General features: G+C 37.8%; 1 protein-coding gene across 2 annotated transcripts; it reads right to left on the reverse strand.

Annotated features, from left to right (window-relative positions):
• Positions 1-2,026: 2,026 nt before the first annotated feature.
• Positions 2,027-17,220, reverse strand: Tmem17 (transmembrane protein 17). Of its 2 annotated transcripts, none has more exons than XM_010609764.3 (4): positions 17,040-17,220; positions 13,215-13,318; positions 12,958-13,071; positions 2,027-3,005 (listed from the first exon to the last, which is right to left on the reverse strand). In XM_010609764.3, exons 1-4 carry the CDS (start codon positions 17,137-17,139, stop codon positions 2,748-2,750), a joined length of 576 nt encoding a protein of 191 aa, XP_010608066.1. In that variant the 5' UTR covers positions 17,140-17,220; the 3' UTR covers positions 2,027-2,747. The 2 variants fall into 2 exon arrangements, with proteins under 2 accessions (XP_010608066.1, XP_010608065.1); XM_010609763.3 differs by lacking the exon at positions 2,027-3,005 and adding an exon at positions 11,074-11,822 and having other exon boundaries at positions 17,040-17,212.
• Between the last annotated feature and the right edge of the window lie 16 nt (positions 17,221-17,236).

A 17,236-nucleotide genomic window follows, 5' to 3' on the forward strand; every position in this document is an offset into this window, starting at 1 on the left:
AGCTGAATGGATCAAGAACAGGCCATGGAGGCCTGGCTGGGTACTGGCTGCTCATAAATCTGCAGGGATAGAGGACTCTCCAGGGCAGGATTTTCATTCCTTTGATAAGGCTGCTAGAGGTAGGGGAGAGCTAGGGCCTGGAGACATGCACAAAAATAAGTTTGGCTCAGATTCATCTTTGGAACCCTTCAAGCCTTTCATCTTGAGTGGGCTTTGGGTTAAGAATGAAGTAAAATGTTAACGCACAGCTAGAGGGAAATAATTTTAAAATCTGGCATTCGTTCAGCCTCTGTCCCTGGAGGTCCTCTGATGAGATGTATGTGAAGTAGAAATGATCTTCTAGCAAGAATAGAATAAGGCTGAAGTTGCTTGGCTACTCTTTCCTGCATGTGAATCTGAAACCTGAGGTCAAAGGAGCTACTTAACTTGGCCACAGGCTGATATTGTTGGGTACTTCCAGCTCCTGCCACCAAGGGAATGAACTGAGAGCAGCCTGGAGACTGAAGAGGGTGGAAGGGCACCCAGAGGTGTTCCAGTGGTGAGGGGAGGATGCAAGGCCTGCCCATGTGGGACACTGCCGTCAAACAGGTGCAACAGTGGTGTATCCTGTCATTTTCAGCACTGGCCTCTACTCTGGGCATGGGGGTTGGGAGTGAGGGTGAGGTGGGGTGGCAGAGGCAGCTCCAGTCTGAGTCAGACCACTCTGTTTGGCTGCCTGGCTCCTGCCAACCTGCCATCAGCCCATCCTTCTCTTATCAGGTGTGCTTTGCTGACCTTCAAGGTAGATCCTGGGGTAGTTAGCTACGCACTGTATTTCACTTAGCCTGCATCAGTAGGGCTGCTCTCCTTTCTGTAGCTCTGGGGAAGACTTGCTTTCTTGCTGTTTGCAGCTTCTACAATTCCCACATTCCTTGTGTTGTGGCTTCTTTCATCTTCAGAGCTGGCCATGCTGGTCAGGTCTTCATCCCATCGCTCTTCAGTCTCCCTCTTCCCTTTTACAGATCCTTGTGATTACACTGGGTCCACCTGGATGATCCAGGGTACTCTCCTTTTAAAGTCAGCTGTCTAGCGACTTTATTTCCATCTGCAGATTTCATTCCTTTTTGCCATGCGACTAACATATTCACAGGGCCTGGGGATTAGGATGTGGACATCTGTGGGGACCATTATTCTGCCCACCATGATAATAAATCCTCATCTTTCTCAAAGCCTTCTTACAGAGCTCATTTGACCCTAAAAATGCCTAGGAGATAGAGGAGTGGGTGGGAATGTCCCTTTTAATGTAGTGGGAATCTAAACTAGGAGTCAAAAAACAAAAATCCAACAAACATTGATCTTAACCCGTTTGCTTAGAAATTGATGAAAGGATGAAGTTAAGACACAAGTCACAGCATTCAGTTTATTTCAAGATATTTGGTACATGGTAAAATGTGGCCTTGTATCAGCTCTCAGCCTGGGTCCAGGTTTTGAACTTACACAAATGATTTCTCTTTTCTGAGTCTGTGATTCCTTGTTTTTGCCTTCCTGCGAGGCTTTGAAAGTCAAGATGATAGTCTTAACATAGATAGCTACATTGGAAGAGTGTGACCCAAATGCAAAGTCATTTGTATTTATTAAAATCAATTCCACAGCTGGGCATGGTGGCATATGCCTGTAATCCCAGCACTCAGGAGGCTGAGACAGGAGGATCACCACAAGTTTGAAGTCAGCTTGGACTACATAGTGAGTTCAAGGCCAGCCTGAAGTACAAAGCAAGACCCTGCTTCAAAAAAAATTCAATTCCACAGAATGATGCTGGGTGGAATATAAAAAAAAAAAATACATGGCCTTGATACTGACTTTGTTGAATTTTCCCAGAAGGAAGAATAGATTACTTGTAACAAATAATTAACATGTGGACACATGTTTTAAACTTTTATTTTATTTTATTTTTGGTACTCGGGATCGAACTCAGGACCTTGCACTTGCGAAGCAGGCAGCGGAACCACTGAACTAAATCCTTGGCTAAACTTTTAAAAATAAAGGTATTTTTGAAACAAAGTTACAAAATCTATGATACTTAGGACAATCATAAAAGAACTAGCAGGGAAGGGTCCTTACTGCCATTGCATCGCAATAATTCAGATATACACGACCCAACTGTAATTCTGCCAGCAATTAAATTTCCTCCGTAGTTGGACAAGGAATCTCTGGAAGTAGATCCTGACTTTAGGGAAATCAATAAAGAAACAAACAAAATCCCCAACCTACTAAGAGGATGGAGTTTTTAAAGTTTCCACTGAATTCCTGTTTGCAAGCTTTCTCTGTTTTATTCCGGTGTTTTCTGTTTGGTTGGTTTTGTTTGTTGAGTGGAATTAAAGATTTCCTCAACCTTAACTTCTCTGCTCAGTGACAGATTTTTAAAAGAACAAAACATGGGACACACACACACACACACACACACACACACACACACTTTATTGGTTACTTGGTTCTCTTTTAGTTGATACAGAGAGTGGACTCAAGGAATTAAACTTGAAAACTATAAAGTCTTCCATAGATACCTTTACCATCTAATTTGAGACTGGCAGATGTACCACTTGCATCCACTGAGGCTTAAAAATGGATAAAGTACTCTTAAGTGGTACAGCATCTCAGTAAGCAGTTATGATGAAACATGCCAAAGGTAGGTTTTCCCCAAGGCTGAGTGGTGACTGATTCTTCATCTTCCAGCGCCAAAGCACTGCTGTTTGAAATAGTTACAGAGACTAGAGAAGGAATATTTCCATTGGGCAGTTCCCCACTGTTTCCAGCATATTTTCTACTTGCCTGACTTTGTTTTTGGCCCTGAATGGAATAGAGGGTGGAATTTTCTCTACTGAAATAATAAAAATTTCTTTACTGGCACGTGTGCATTCAGATTTGCTCTTGATATGTCTCATGTTATCAACTGCAGCTGGGTTTGCTGTGAACAAGTGTTTTTGTCTTTGGTGAAGATTGCATGTTGACTTGTGATTGCCCGAATCCTGCAATTGAAATGGACATTTTAGTGAAGATCTTGATTATTTTTGTATTTTTATTGTGCCTTTTTCACTCTTCAATACATATGCTGGCTTGGACTTGTTTGCAAAAGGAAAAAATATCTGGCACATTTCAAGTCATGCAGTTAAAACCAAGAGCTTACTGAGGGCTCAGGAGCTGTTTTTATAATCCAGGAGCCTGTTTTTATAACCTAGCAGACTAAAGTTTTCAAAACAAATTTGGCACGCCTTAGGTTTTACTAAAATTTTGTGTGACAAGTAGCCACAAAATGACAGCTCAAGTTCACTTGAACTTCCTTCTTAATTCCATTAAAAAAATACAAATCAAAAGAAGAATTTTAAAAAGAAGAATTAAGACATATTACATACAGGTACAAATTCCCTATGATGAGTTGATCATTATAGCAAATATGTACTAATAATAAGATTTAAAAAAGAATAGTTAAAAAAACGCACAAATCAAAAAACAAAAACTAAAATAATACAAAACAAAACGCTTGCATCACAATGTTATTATCTAAGCCTGTACACTTGAGCTCCATGCTCTTTACATTCATGAAATCCAGAATCAGTGAGTTCCTTACAGTTTATGTCAGGTCAAAGATTGATTTCAGGAAATATTTGTCTGATACTTAAAAAATCTGTGCTATACATATTGGCTCATAAACACTGAGGACAATCTGGGAAATTTTGATACTGTAATGATTACAATGTAGAAACCTCATGAATCACAGGCTCATAGAGCTACAAAGTACTCAAAAAGCTGTTGTGGGCTGGGGATTTAGCTCAGTAGTTCTCCTGCCTACCTTGCAAGTGCAAGGTTCTGAGTTCGATCCCTGGTACCCACCGCCCCCAAAAAAGCTGTTGTGGTGGTGGTTTTATTTTTTAATTTAAACAGTGGCCCAAAGGTTCCCCCACCTTGCACACCTTTATTATTTTTCTCCTACACAACGTTTGGAAAGGTACTATTAGACTATAAATCTCTTGTGTGCAGGAAAAGCATCTTTCGCATCCTAGAATCTTCTGCACCTGCCAAACCATAGGACTTCAATTAATTTGTGGAACAGAACTGTGTGGAAAAGCCTTGGAATCAGATGTCAATTTGAATTCCAGTTCTGCCAATTATCAGCTATGCAATCTTGGTTTTATCAGACCTTTCTGATACTGAGTTTTTCCCATTTTCAAAATGGGAAATGGCATGATAATTATATATTTATATAATAATTATACAATTACAGTCTTGCACTCCATAATGACACGTCAGTCAATGACAGACTGCATATACAATGGTGGTCTCATAGACTATAGCATTGCCTGGTGATGTCATAGCTGTCTTGGTTTTTGTAAGTACATTCTATGATGCTTACATGATGATGAAATTGCATTTCTCAGAGTGTATCTTCTTCTAATAACTTGGAGTAGATAGCACATAAAAGCACTTAGCATTTCACAAGGACCTACTTCCAGCAAGTGTCAATTCTTTTAGTGTACTAAAGGATTTTCCCATTACAAAATTAATCAAATTCATATGTCTTTAACGTCACGTCTATTCTGATCAACATGAAATGACTGAGGACAATGTTCTGAGTTAGAGTAACTCCAAAGAAAAGCAAACAACTCAGACTTTTGAGTTTGCCTGCTCAGTGTTCCCACAGGTAGATATGCTGTGAGATTTTTTTACGACAATAGCTTGTGAGCCCCTCCCACCCTTGCTACAGTCATTCACTTGTAGAGGTCTGGGGATCTAAGGTCATTGGGTCAATATTCCTGCTTTGGATTCTGGGTTGGACAGATCTAGGTCAACCTAAATACATATTTGGAGCACATATTTGTGAAGAGGGAGCACTGCACAGTGAAAAAGCTTGTTAGAGCCAAACAGCATTAGGTTTCTATTCTTCTATTGACTTGCCTTGTGACCATGGCAAGTTCCTAACCTCTCCTGAATCTGTTTTAGCTTGAGCAAAATGGGAATAGTATCTGCCTTAGAGTTGTCATTAGAATTGGATAAGATATTGATAAAGCCCCAGCACAGCATCTGGTACATAGCAGGCATCCAATTAAATGATGACTGTTATTTATATTAGCCTGGGGAGTCTAGCCAAATTTAAAAGTTTACACTTAGTATAAGAGTGGTAACTGGTTTTAAAATTAGGATTATTTTTCATGCCACAAAGATTCAGACATAAGTAAATGTGTTTCTATTCTGTAGGGAGTTTTTGTTTGCGTTTTTTAAAGAAGCTACTCTGTATTAAGGAGGCAGGAGCTGTGAGTTCTAAGAGCTTGCTTATTCTTTCATTTATACATCCAGTCAACGCTGTCATCAGTGTCAGCTTTACTAAGCACCTAAGCACTGTGCACACAAGGGACACCATCATGTACTAATATCTCATTTCCTTCCAAGCAACCTCTGCAGAGTTAACTTGATCTCCAGGTGGACCAGGTAAATACATGTAGGAGATGTGTGTGAGTGCATGCATGCCTGTATGGGGGTTTAACATTTTAGCCTTTTATGAGATTCCTTTGGAATGTTGTTTTTTTATATCATCCATTAAATTAGTTGCCCTTCTCAAGCTATCGTTTTCAAATATGGCAATGATACCTTTTCATTCTGTTTAAATATAGGTATAAGTGGCACCTTGGTTTACAAACTTAATATGTTTTATAATTTTGGGGAAGATGGCTTCATCTGTGTTTGTGTGGGGAAGATGGCCATGGTCATGTTTGTCACCTGAAGTGGAGTTTGCGAACGGAAGCAAAATTTTGCTGAATGCTTTTGTTTGTGAATTGAACTGCTTGTAAACCAAAGTGTTCATGAATGAATGCAATACTCTATTCTACTGCTTACAGCATAAAGTTCAAACTCTTTATTACATCGTGTGAAAACTGGTAACATTCTGATGCCTCTTTTCAATTTATCTCAACCCAGTCCGCCCCTACACATTATATTTTAATGACAGCGAACTACTTTTGGTTCTGAGGCCTTATATCTTCAAGTTAGTACCTCCACTCATGCTGTTTTCTCTGTCCCCAAAATATCATGGGTCCTCACCGGCTACCTTACTCATTTTCATCTTTTACATAGCTCTATTACAGTATTTTCATAAGGCATTATGGTATCTTAAATTTCTCTCCTCTGTTAGACCTTGGCTGGAAGGGCAAGGACTCAATCCTATTTATTGTTTCAGTCCTGATGTGTCAAAACAGTGGATGAGATATTTTTGGAGCTAACTATATTATTTACTTTGCAGAACAAAATCACAGCATACTAAAAATAAAAAGTATTTATATTCTGCTGCTCTATTTTGTAATTTACTATACAGTCAACAGTTAACTTTCCTGCCTTCCTTAGGAAGGGTTTATTGATCCTAGAGAGCAATGAATTTTAGAGTAGAAAAAGTTTTACTTTTAATAAGTTCTCATTCTTTTTAGGAAAGCTATTGAAGCAAAGTTCCAAACTTCCTTCTCTCTAGCAGTTATTTTTGTTCTTCTAGGCACTAATAAAATCAAGCATTTATAAAATAATTTTTAAAGGTGCACGTAACTTGAATATTAAGCATTTCCCCCTTTGCTGCTATAATATGGAGCAATGTCTCCAATTTATTTCAATTAGAGTATAAATAACTCAAGATCAGGAACTAAAAACCTTTAAAGATGAATCAATGAAACCACTTTCCCATCAGCCAAATATAGTGCAGTAAGTGTTCTGCAAAAATAAAGACAAGGCCAGTCTTGGCTGATTGTTGTTTTAGAAAGTTGACATTTTTAATGCTGCTGAGTGCTAAAAACCTAAGTTTATGGAACAGTGGAGGACAAATAGCTGATGGCATAGATTGGACAGCTCCTGCAGACAAGGATGTTCAGCTGTGGAACAGGTTTAACCTGCACATGTTGATGAGATAAATTTCTAAATGTCCTTGGTTTTTCATAGAATATATGTTTCAAACTATCTTCTGGTTTGTATCTTGCCTTTAGAAGTTGTATACTTTCCTAACTTTGATTCAAATGCTTATAGTGATGCCTAACCTCATTTTCAGAGATACAAATACATCTATACACCAAAATTTAAACTTTACGGTTTAATTGATATTTAAACTGATTTTTCTAGGGCCTGAGTGTTTTTAAATGCTTAAACACAGTGTTGGGGGTATTTAAAATGATTCTTACAATGCCTGAAAACTATTTTTTTTTATTGACTTGAAACCTCCAAATTAATAGTCTTTTAAAACTAGAATAAAGGGCCTAGGATTTAGCTCAGTGGTTCCACTGCCTGCCTTGCAAGCATAAAGACCTGAGTTTGATCCCTGGTACCGCCAAAAAACAAAAAAAACCAAAAAGCTAAAACTAGAATAAAGATAGATACCCGTAAAAAATTAGTGTTAACTGTACTTATAAAACACAACAGTTAAATCTTGTGATAACCTTTTCTATGATCACAATCTAACTCTCTCCATGCTAACAAATTTACTGGGTAAACTATTTTGTTTGCCTTATTGTTTTTTGCCTCTATACCTATTTTGCTATGCAAAAGCTTTATGTCAATTTACTTTTTGAGCCGTTTAAGACCAAACCAAATTATTCTTTCAGCACATTTTAAACAATCCCTTAAAGACCTCTTTTTCTTGGCTATGTTTCCAATCTTGGCTTATCATGATAATATTTCACGCTCCATGCTTCTGAAGAAATTCAATATTCAAGAACAAAGTAATCCAGAGCTTTACTTCATTTCAGTCTCTTTATGTCCTAGGGCTGTCCCAACTCAATGACCCAGTTTTTATTGTGTCACATCTCACTGTCTGTTGCTGACTGCAACCAGCTTGCCTAATCCTTTTTCTGTCCCTTATCAGTTTTTCCTTAATTCAAACCCCCCCCCACTTTTGTAAAGTCTCTGCACTTCTCCTTTCACAGCTTTTAGATTTTTTTTTTACTCCTCAGGAAACTCAGCATTCCTGTTGTAGGTACTCAGTAATACAAAGACAACAGGTAACTAAAGTCCATAAATCTGTCCTTGTCAAAATTTTCATTGTAATATTTTTAGAATTGTGAGTGATGAACAGAAAGTGGGTGTAATATACATCAAGTGTCCTTATAAATGTTCATACCTCATGTCTTTGCAATTTCACATCTGTGAATTTGGCTTACAATGAAAAAGAATAACCTAAAATATGTAAAACATTATATATACAAGATATTCATTACAATGAAACGTACGTGTGTATATGTATATATATGCAAAAGAGGGCTGGGGATTTAGCCTGCCTCACAAGCACAAGGACCGGAGTTCAATCCCCAGGACCAAAAAAGAAAAAAGAAAAAAATCCAACAATAGGAGAAAAGTTAATTATAGCCCATCTACTTAATAGAATAATGTGCAATCATTTAAAATGATGGTTCTGTAACTATGTATAGACATGGGTAAATACTTATGGTTTCAGATAAACAGGATACAAAATTATAAGTATCTATGATCACTACTATGGTTTTAAGAAAGCATTTCCATAATCCTAGCACTCCGGAAGGCTAAGGCAGGAGGATCACAAATTCAAGCCCATTCTGGGCAATTTAGCACCTGTTTCAAAATTTGAGGGGGGATGTTGTTTGAAGGCCTCACGTTCAATCCCTAGTACTGGAAGGAAAAAGCATTTACAAAAGGAAACATTTGCTAACAGTATTTTAGGCTGGTAGAATCATAGTTGATTTTTCTTTACTTATAAAATATTGTGCTATAATCTTAACTGATACAAATAATCATTTAAGTAGATTGTCAAGTATAATTTAAAAACTTTCAGATGAAGCTTTATGTAAGTCTAATAATGTAATAATTGGGGGAGCAATAAGACAATATCATTTTATCACTGTAGTAATCTCTGAAATGATGAATTAGGAAAAATACCTATTTTAAAATATAAAATTATTTAAAGAACTTTAGTAGGTCTTATATTGCTTTCAAGTTTTACTGGTACTCACTTGATCCAGGCCAGCTTGTTCTCTCCAAAATGCTAAGCCCCTGTTGATCTCTCTACCTCTAGTCCTACTCTTTCCATTCATTTGCCACAGTCTCCAGGGAGAGGGAGAAGGGGGGAGGGAGAGGGGGAAGGGGGGTCAGAGAGAGGGAGAGGGACAGCTGGCCTTTTGCAATCCAAATCTGTGTGTGAGGCTCCACTTTAAACTCTTCAGGGATTCAGAATATTCAAATCACAACCTTAGCTTACTAGCACCTTCCAAACTTCTCTACCCTATTCTATTTCTACTCTATCAGTTCCATTAAACTGCTTATATATATCTAAATCAGTACTCAATCACCACTATTTCTTCCTCTTAATACTAAACTTAAAATCCACTCATTCTTCAAACCTCAAGTGTCACTTTCTCTGGTAAGGCTTTTCAGAGTCCTTAACTCATTTAAATGTCTCTTCTGTGTAATCCCAGTGTCTTTTCCACCAGACAGTAAACTTGTTTGTTCAGGCAAGAGGGAGTGACTGTATGGGTTGAACCTGTCAATCCCTCTCCTCCAGTGCAGAGCTTGGTGAATGCTAAATGATGTTGATGAAGGGTCAGCGTGCTGCTAATCCTGGACGCTATGTGCAGGATCACAGAGGGGATGTCCTGAAATCAAGGGCGTGTTATAGTCAAAAGGAAATGACTCATTGAACGCACCTCCAATAAAGTCACACTTTTCTCTCTGTAATGTTTTACCCCTCACATCGTATGCAAGGATTAGGAGCACATCTGTCTTTGACCCTCCAGTACTTCTTTCATATACCAGGCATGCATTCAAGTATATGTTAAATTAACAAATTTCAGTAAAGTCCTTTTGTTTCTGGTAATTTACACCTACTGTCTTTGATGAGAAAAAGACAAAGAAAAATATGTGGAGAATAAAATTTGCAAAGCCCAACATCTTAACTACAAATTTTCAGAAGTGTTGTAAATCCCTGGAGAGAATATATAGGAATTGAGGATTAACAAACATTCCCGATAAACCCAAGATAAAGACTGTCTATACACCAAATGCATTGATTGAAATGTAAATATCTCCTCTACCTAAATTTGAAACACTTGCACAGAGAAACAGGTATACTCCAATACACAATGCTGGTTTAGTCTAACACAAAAACCATAGTTCTTTAGATGAAAAACACCTGACTTAGTCATGATCCTACTCTACCTTAGTTTCTTTTTTCTCATCTTACTACATCTGCATTTTAAATATTGCATCTACTACAGCAATATTATTTGAATATTTTAATAAATCAATTCTATTTTTTCAGAAGTTTTTCTATGATTAAGACTAAAATTTTCATTATTAACTTCTTACTCCTACATTAAGGTTTAATGTGTCTGAAGCTCTGCCATTTGAAGTAAAACTCTTGAGACAACATTGAAATTTTAAAAAGTCTTTCTAAAATGGGTGTGGTGGTGCATGCCTGTAAACCTAGCACTCCTGGAAGCCAAGGCAGAATGATCAAAAGTTCAAGCAGTTTTTTAATGAACAATAATCTAGCAAATGAAATCACAAGAGTTAATTTAATGTGCCTACTACAGTGCCTGTTACATAGAAGTCTTGCTATTCTATTTTTAATCCTTCCTCCTTCCTTCTTATTTTTTTAGTTTTTTGAGACAGGGTCTCACTACGTAGTTGAGACTGACCTGGAACTCACAATGATCCTCCTGCCTCAGCCTCGCAAGTGCTGGGATTAGAGGCGTGTGCCACCACGCTTGGCTATCCTTCCTTCTCTTGCAACTGTGTAAAACAAAGGACAACAGAGCTACACATGACAGGAATAATCTGTTGCTGATACTTTATTAACACAAATAATTTATTATAAAACCATTTTGCACATCACCACAACAAATACTGAACACAGTTTTACAAAAGTTGTAATTTTTATGACAAAAATATTCCCTAAATATCACGATAATACACTTGTCTTCTTTACTTCAATATAATAGATAACAAATACGAGGGTGAGAATTTAACCTTAACAGACATGCAAATTTGATCTTCTGGTTATAAATATAGTCTAATACACAAAAATGTTGACTGGCATTTCAGTTTTTGGGTTGTTTTAGCAGCACTGGGGATTGGACTCAGGGTCTTGTACATGCTGGGCAACTATTCTACTGAGCTAAAAGCCCCTTGGACTAGCATTTCTATGTATTTTAAGAAGCATGGTCAGATATATATAGCCAAGATACAAATAATAAATTTAAAAGAAATACATACATTTCTAGTTACAAGTTGTAACTAAAAAATATTACAGTAAAACTGATAAAACACAACTAACAGATGATTACATTAAAAAAAGAAATTTAGTGTCAGGTGGACAGCATGTAGGTTTTAGGGTTAATATACTGCTTTCATGTAATACATAAGCTTTATCATTGCCCCAACTTGGGAATTTCAGAGCTAGAGTATACAGTTCAAAACACTTACTTTACCCTTTTTCTCATGCTAGATCTCTGATGTTTCCTAACTTTTACAGTCTTCTACAATCTTTCAGATTATTTCTCAACAGCACTGGATTAAATCTCTTCTATACATGACCTCATCCTTCTCATGTCTTCTCTGTTTGCAGACAGCTGGTCAAAGTCATGGAGGTGGAAACGAGCTGCCAAATGATTGACCATTTTCTTTAAGGTATAAAATGCTAAAATAACTTGGAAAGTAAGGAACATAGTGAAGATGATATGCATGGCCTTTTCCAAGGGCAGACTCGTTATGCTTTCATTCAACAGCAAGAAAAGAATTAAAGGCAACTGCAGCAAAAGGCTCAAAAGCCAAAAGCCTGCCAGCTCAGGAACCTGTAATGATATATATCAAGAGTATTGAATGTAACTGTACTGTATCCCTAAATGTACCAATAAACTCAATAAAAAAAAAAAAAAAAAAGAGTATTGAGATGAGGGGTAGGGCTGTGACTCAGGGGTAGAACACTTGCCTAACATGTGTGAGGGCCCCTTGATCCTATTCCCCCAAAAGACAGTAATGAGATCAGTAAAACACACTCTCAGTTTATGCATATAAATACTCAGTACTGTTATTAACCTATCATATGGGTTCTATACTTCAAAGGGAGTATGACATGGTCCTTGTCCATACAGAATATGCTACCTAGATAAGGAAATTAACTCTGTGTAAATCAATGCAATATAGTATACTTTGGTGAACAATTAAATGCAACACTTAGAGGTATAAACTAAGTGCTACAAGAAATAAGAGTGTTAGAGTAGGTGAAAGACTTCAAGAATGTATACAGGCTTTTATAGTTATGCTGAGGGAGGAATAAGGAAGAGACTAAATAAGCCAACAGGTGAAAGCATGATTGGGAATCAACACATCATTCTGGAGTGGACGGTTGGGTTAAGAAATGGCAAGAGATACAATGAGATATGCTGGGTGTGGCCTAATTACGAAGGGCCTAGACAACCACAGAATTATCCCAAAACCTTGGTAACTGTAAACGCTTATGCAGCATGATGATTCAGAAAACATGGGTCTGGCATAGGAAATGAATTTATAATTTCCCCCTTTGCTTATTCAGGATCCATACAGACAAGTTTAACTGACCAAAATTTTTAAGAAAGACTGAAGAGAAGAGGGAAAACTATCAATTCTTAAGTGCTTGATAGTGAGTACTTCAGGTACTTTTTTAGTGTATGCCCTACTGAAGTGAGCACCTTCAGGTACTTTTGATAAATCATTTCACTTAAACTCAACAAATGTTTGGAATAAGTACTACTGTCCTCATTTTATAGATTTTGTCTTTGTTGGAAACACCAGAAGTAGACAGCATTAAGCAGAGATTACAGTAACAAGAAGTGGTCAATTTGGAGCGAGGACTTAAAGAGGCCTCTGCTCTTTCTAACACTCATTGCCTCTCACTGTCCTGGAAAGGCATTTATGTGTAGCACCAAGATGAAGGGAAGCAGAACCTACCTTCTCCTGCAGGTTACCCATGTAGCCCAGGTACAACCGGATAGCTTCAATTAGGGTTACGAGGACAATAATAGTAATCACAATGAATTTGTAGTAATCAGGCAAGAATGAATACTAAAAACAAAAAACAAACCATATTTGTAATATAGTACTGACCTGGATAGAGAAACAATTTTTAAGAACTGTTAATTTTATTAACAAAGTAACAATGTTAGGGAAGGGGATAAGAGGCCTTAGCAATAATAAAACGTACTTACCTTCATATGAAGCATCAGAATGGAGCCTACCCACCAAAGTGGGAAAAAGTAAGTATTAAAATAAAGTGCCATCTGCAGGGCCATACTGGAGTTCACTTCATTATCTACAGAAGAAACAGAAAAGGAATAAACTCTTAATCCTAGTTGAAGCCCTTAAAATCCTTTCATTTTTGACAATTAATAACTGGTTCAATACAATCTCAAATTTTAAACCTATTTATAGTTATTAATAGTGAAGATTCATCCTAATATTATTTAGTTCAAATAATGGTTACCTGGGAATATGTTTCAGATTCTTCAATTTATTATTCTGCCATTATAGTCTGCTGACATTCTTGCACATTACTGGTATAAATTAAATGTGGATAGTCAATATGAATCTTATCGAACAGATAGTAATTATCATTGTCTCTTTTGCTGAGTTCTATGTAAAGGTCTTAGAAAATAAATATATAAAATAAAAATGAATATTTCACAGATAATCACAGATAAGCTCATTTAAAAATGAATCTCAAATTAAAGTACACTCTTTCTTTCAGCATACCCTAACCTACCTAGTCTTTAGTACCCAACCCAATGCCACCTTCTCCATAGATTTTTCCTCAATCATATTTTCCCATCCAAACAGAACCTCTTTGTGAAGTTCTGGCAAAGAACACTACTCCCCTCACCCAACACAGTCCCCAACACAGTCTAGTCCATTGAAGAGAGCTGGACGCCAGATCTGAAATAAATTATTTAACCTGCTTGAGCCTTCTTTTTATCATTGGTAAAGGGTAACATTACAACTTCCTCACAGGCTGCTTGTGAAGATCAGTGATAATACAAATTATTTCACCCTGGCACCATGCCCAACACACTTAGTAGGCTCTTAAAAAATATAAGTCCCCTTTTCTTCTCTTCTACATATACAAGTGTGATCAAAACTGAGGTCAATATTTAAATTAAGAACTTATTACAGTAAAAGACACACTAGTAAGAATGATGGTGTAAGTATTCCTGAAGCAAGGGGAAGTACACTGAGGGGATTAATAGCAATTAATGGCAATGTGTCTTTAAATTTTAAATTTAAACATTTACCATATTTTTTATCACAGTGAGCTGATCAACTGTTTAAGGCAATTTCTGTTAAAAAATATTATGTTAGGGGCTGGGGATTTAGCTCAGCGGTTCGGTGGCCTGTCTTGCAAGCGCAAGGACCCGAGTTCAATCCCTGGTACCAAAAAAAAGGGAGATGATGGTGCACTTCTATAAACCCCGGACTCAAGGCTGAGACAGGATAACAAATGAGCTCGGGTTACACAAAGAATAGAAGCTAACATCTTGCTTTACACATTGTGAAAACCAAATATGAATACACAGAAAGAATGAATTGATGAAAGCATACTGCCATAAGGATATCAAAAGCATAGCCATTTCTGATACATGAGTTACGCTTATCTAAGGTTGATCACATAATATCTTTTGCTTTCCTGTAAGAGAGAAGGGGCCTAAATTAAGAGTTGGATTTTTAGAATTGAGCCCTACATAATACATTCTAAATTTGAATTTTTTTTTTGTACTGGGGATTAAGCTCATGTCCTTGTGCATGTGAGGCAGGCACAGTGCCACTGAGCCAAATCCTTGGCTAGATTTGAATCCTCTTTTTTTTTTTTCTTTTGGTACCAGGGATCGAACTCAGGACCCTATGCTTGAGAGGCAGGTGGCAGAACCACTGAGCTAAATCCCTGGCCCTAAATTTGTATTCTTAAGAGCAGACACATATTTTGAAATCAACTGCTCTAAACTTCAGATTTTACAAAGGCTCTAATGTAAATTTCCTAAAAACATTATTTTTTCTTTTTCTCCCAGGTATTTTAATCTATCATTTAACAATTTCAAAATGTAAGAATTGTAGTCTCATACAGGAAAATAATTTCCTTTAGCTCCAAGAACATGCTTATTATGATCATTTTTTGCTCATATCAATGTATTAAATTGACACTAAAAATGGAGTCTTAAAAATCTATTAAATCTGAAGAAACGCACCAGCCTATTATTTTTTCCATAACAGGATAATTCTTGGTTAGCTATGCACATGAAAATAGACTTGTTTTTACAGTATAAATAATTACTACTGTTTCAGATCCACAAAGAAGATAATGTGGAAAAATAATAAATTGAGCTGAAAATTTTATTACCTTTAGAACAGAAAGTATGGTCAAAATTTTGCAAATATCACTTTTAATGTTAAATATTTTTTACATGAAATGATAAAAGTTGTGCCATGTCCTTTTTTGTTTGTTTGGTTTTATTTTGTGATAACAGGGATGGAACTTGGGACCTTTTGCTTGTGAGGCAGGTGGCGGGAAGCACTGAGCTTAAATCCCCAGCCCCGGTTTTTTTTGTTTTTTTGTTTTTTTTTGTTTTTGGTACTGGGGATCAAACTCAGAACCTTGCACTTGTGAGAGATGTACAATATTTCAGAAGATAAAATTTATAGTCATGCAGATGAAAATCAAGTTAATATATAAATGAAACTTGAAGGTAAAAATTCATTAATACTTTGCAGAAGTTCAAGTTGAGTTCTATATTATATAATATAGAGGGGTAGGCCAACTGCTATTTTTGTACAGTTGGTGACCTAAAAATGTTTTTGTGCTTAAATGGTTAAAAAATACTATTCTATGACAATGTGAAAACCATGTGAATTTCAAATTTCAGTGTCCATAAAGTTTTACTGGTATACAGCCATACCCACGAAATTACTGTTGTCTGTAGCTGCTGCAGAGACCATCTGGCCTCCAGAGTCTAATATTAATTAAATATTTATTATGCGGATCTTCTCAGTAAAGGTCTGCTGACCTCTAATATTTCGCTTCATAAGATTTTAGTGCATGTTAAGTCTCACCCTCAGAAATGTGAAAACCCAATTTTTCATGTTCTTTTCAGCACATCTTAAATTATAAAAAGGCCTACATTTGGAAAATAGGCAAATGATCAAGGTGACAAAATGCAACTATAAGAACTGACTGCTTGTCTGGGTCACTGTCCACCCTTCATTTAAAACTTAAAACCAGGTGGAAGAAAAGATTTCCATTCCACTGTAGAGGTCAATGATGAAAAAACACATGGGTCTGGCTGACAGTATGTTGCTCATTCAGGAGGCAGAAACTGCTTTGCACCAAACTGCGTCATCACTTGTCCATCATGTTGGATGCAGCACTCTTACATTGGGGTGTTCTGTTACCAGATGAGGGGAAAGAGTTTTACAAAGGGGAGAAGGAAGGTAAGGGGTAGAGTTTGGCAGGTACCACTTGAATGGATAGCAGTTTACAATGATTCATTTAACAACTTTTCCCCATTTCTTCTGTTGGGAAATGGCTTCAGGAGTAACGTACTTCTGCGAGGAAAACAGAAAAGGCAAAGAAAGCTATTTCACCAGGGTTTGGGATGAGGGCTTGAGACGGGGATGGCTGTTCCATCCTAGTCGGGAAAGCTAGGGCGAGTGACGCAGAAGAAAATCAACATCGGCCTTCACCAACGGATGTGCTGGGCAGAATTTTTAATTTTTCTTCGAGTCGCCTTTAAGGCAGCACCGGGCCTCACGGGGCGCAGTTTGGCACTACTTCAGTTGCCAGGTTTGCAATGTACCGGCCCATGGGGCACAGGACCAGGCCAGGCTGGGATCAGGGCCCCTTCGGGCCCCGGCCCAGCCCCTCCCCCAAGTAGCTCCCCGCAATGCAGAGCCACCTGTAGGCGACGCCGCCATTTTTAGTCTAGGCAAAAGCTAGCCGCTCCAAAATCCGCGTGGGCCACACTCTGCACCGGACCTCGGCCACTCACCCGGATCCTCACTGTGCTCTGGCCCAGTCCAGCTGGAGTCGCGGAACACCGTCCGGCTGAAGTTTCCCAGCCGCCGGCGTACTGGATCGGGCAGTTCCATGCCTGAGCCTCAGCCTCGCTCCTCACGCTTGCAGGTCTGCTGGCGCAGCCGCACTCTGAGGTTTCCAAGGCAACCAGGCTGCGTGACGCGCGGCGGG

The sequence above is a fragment of the Fukomys damarensis genome, unplaced genomic scaffold (genome assembly GCF_012274545.1).
Source record: "Fukomys damarensis isolate Sample0158 unplaced genomic scaffold, DMR_v1.0_HiC HiC_scaffold_2, whole genome shotgun sequence".
NCBI lineage: Eukaryota > Metazoa > Chordata > Mammalia > Rodentia > Bathyergidae > Fukomys > Fukomys damarensis.

Coding starts and splice junctions, on each gene's coding strand:
- Tmem17 (XM_010609763.3), bottom strand. CDS start 17,139: ATGGAACTGCCCGATCCAGTACGCCGGCGGCTGGGAAACTTCAGCCGG. Junction 13,319..17,039: donor AGAGCACAGTGAGGATCCGG/GTGAGTGGCCGA, acceptor TTTCTTCTGTAG/ATAATGAAGTGAACTCCAGT. Junction 11,823..12,957: donor TGGGTAACCTGCAGGAGAAG/GTAGGTTCTGCT, acceptor ATATCATTACAG/GTTCCTGAGCTGGCAGGCTT.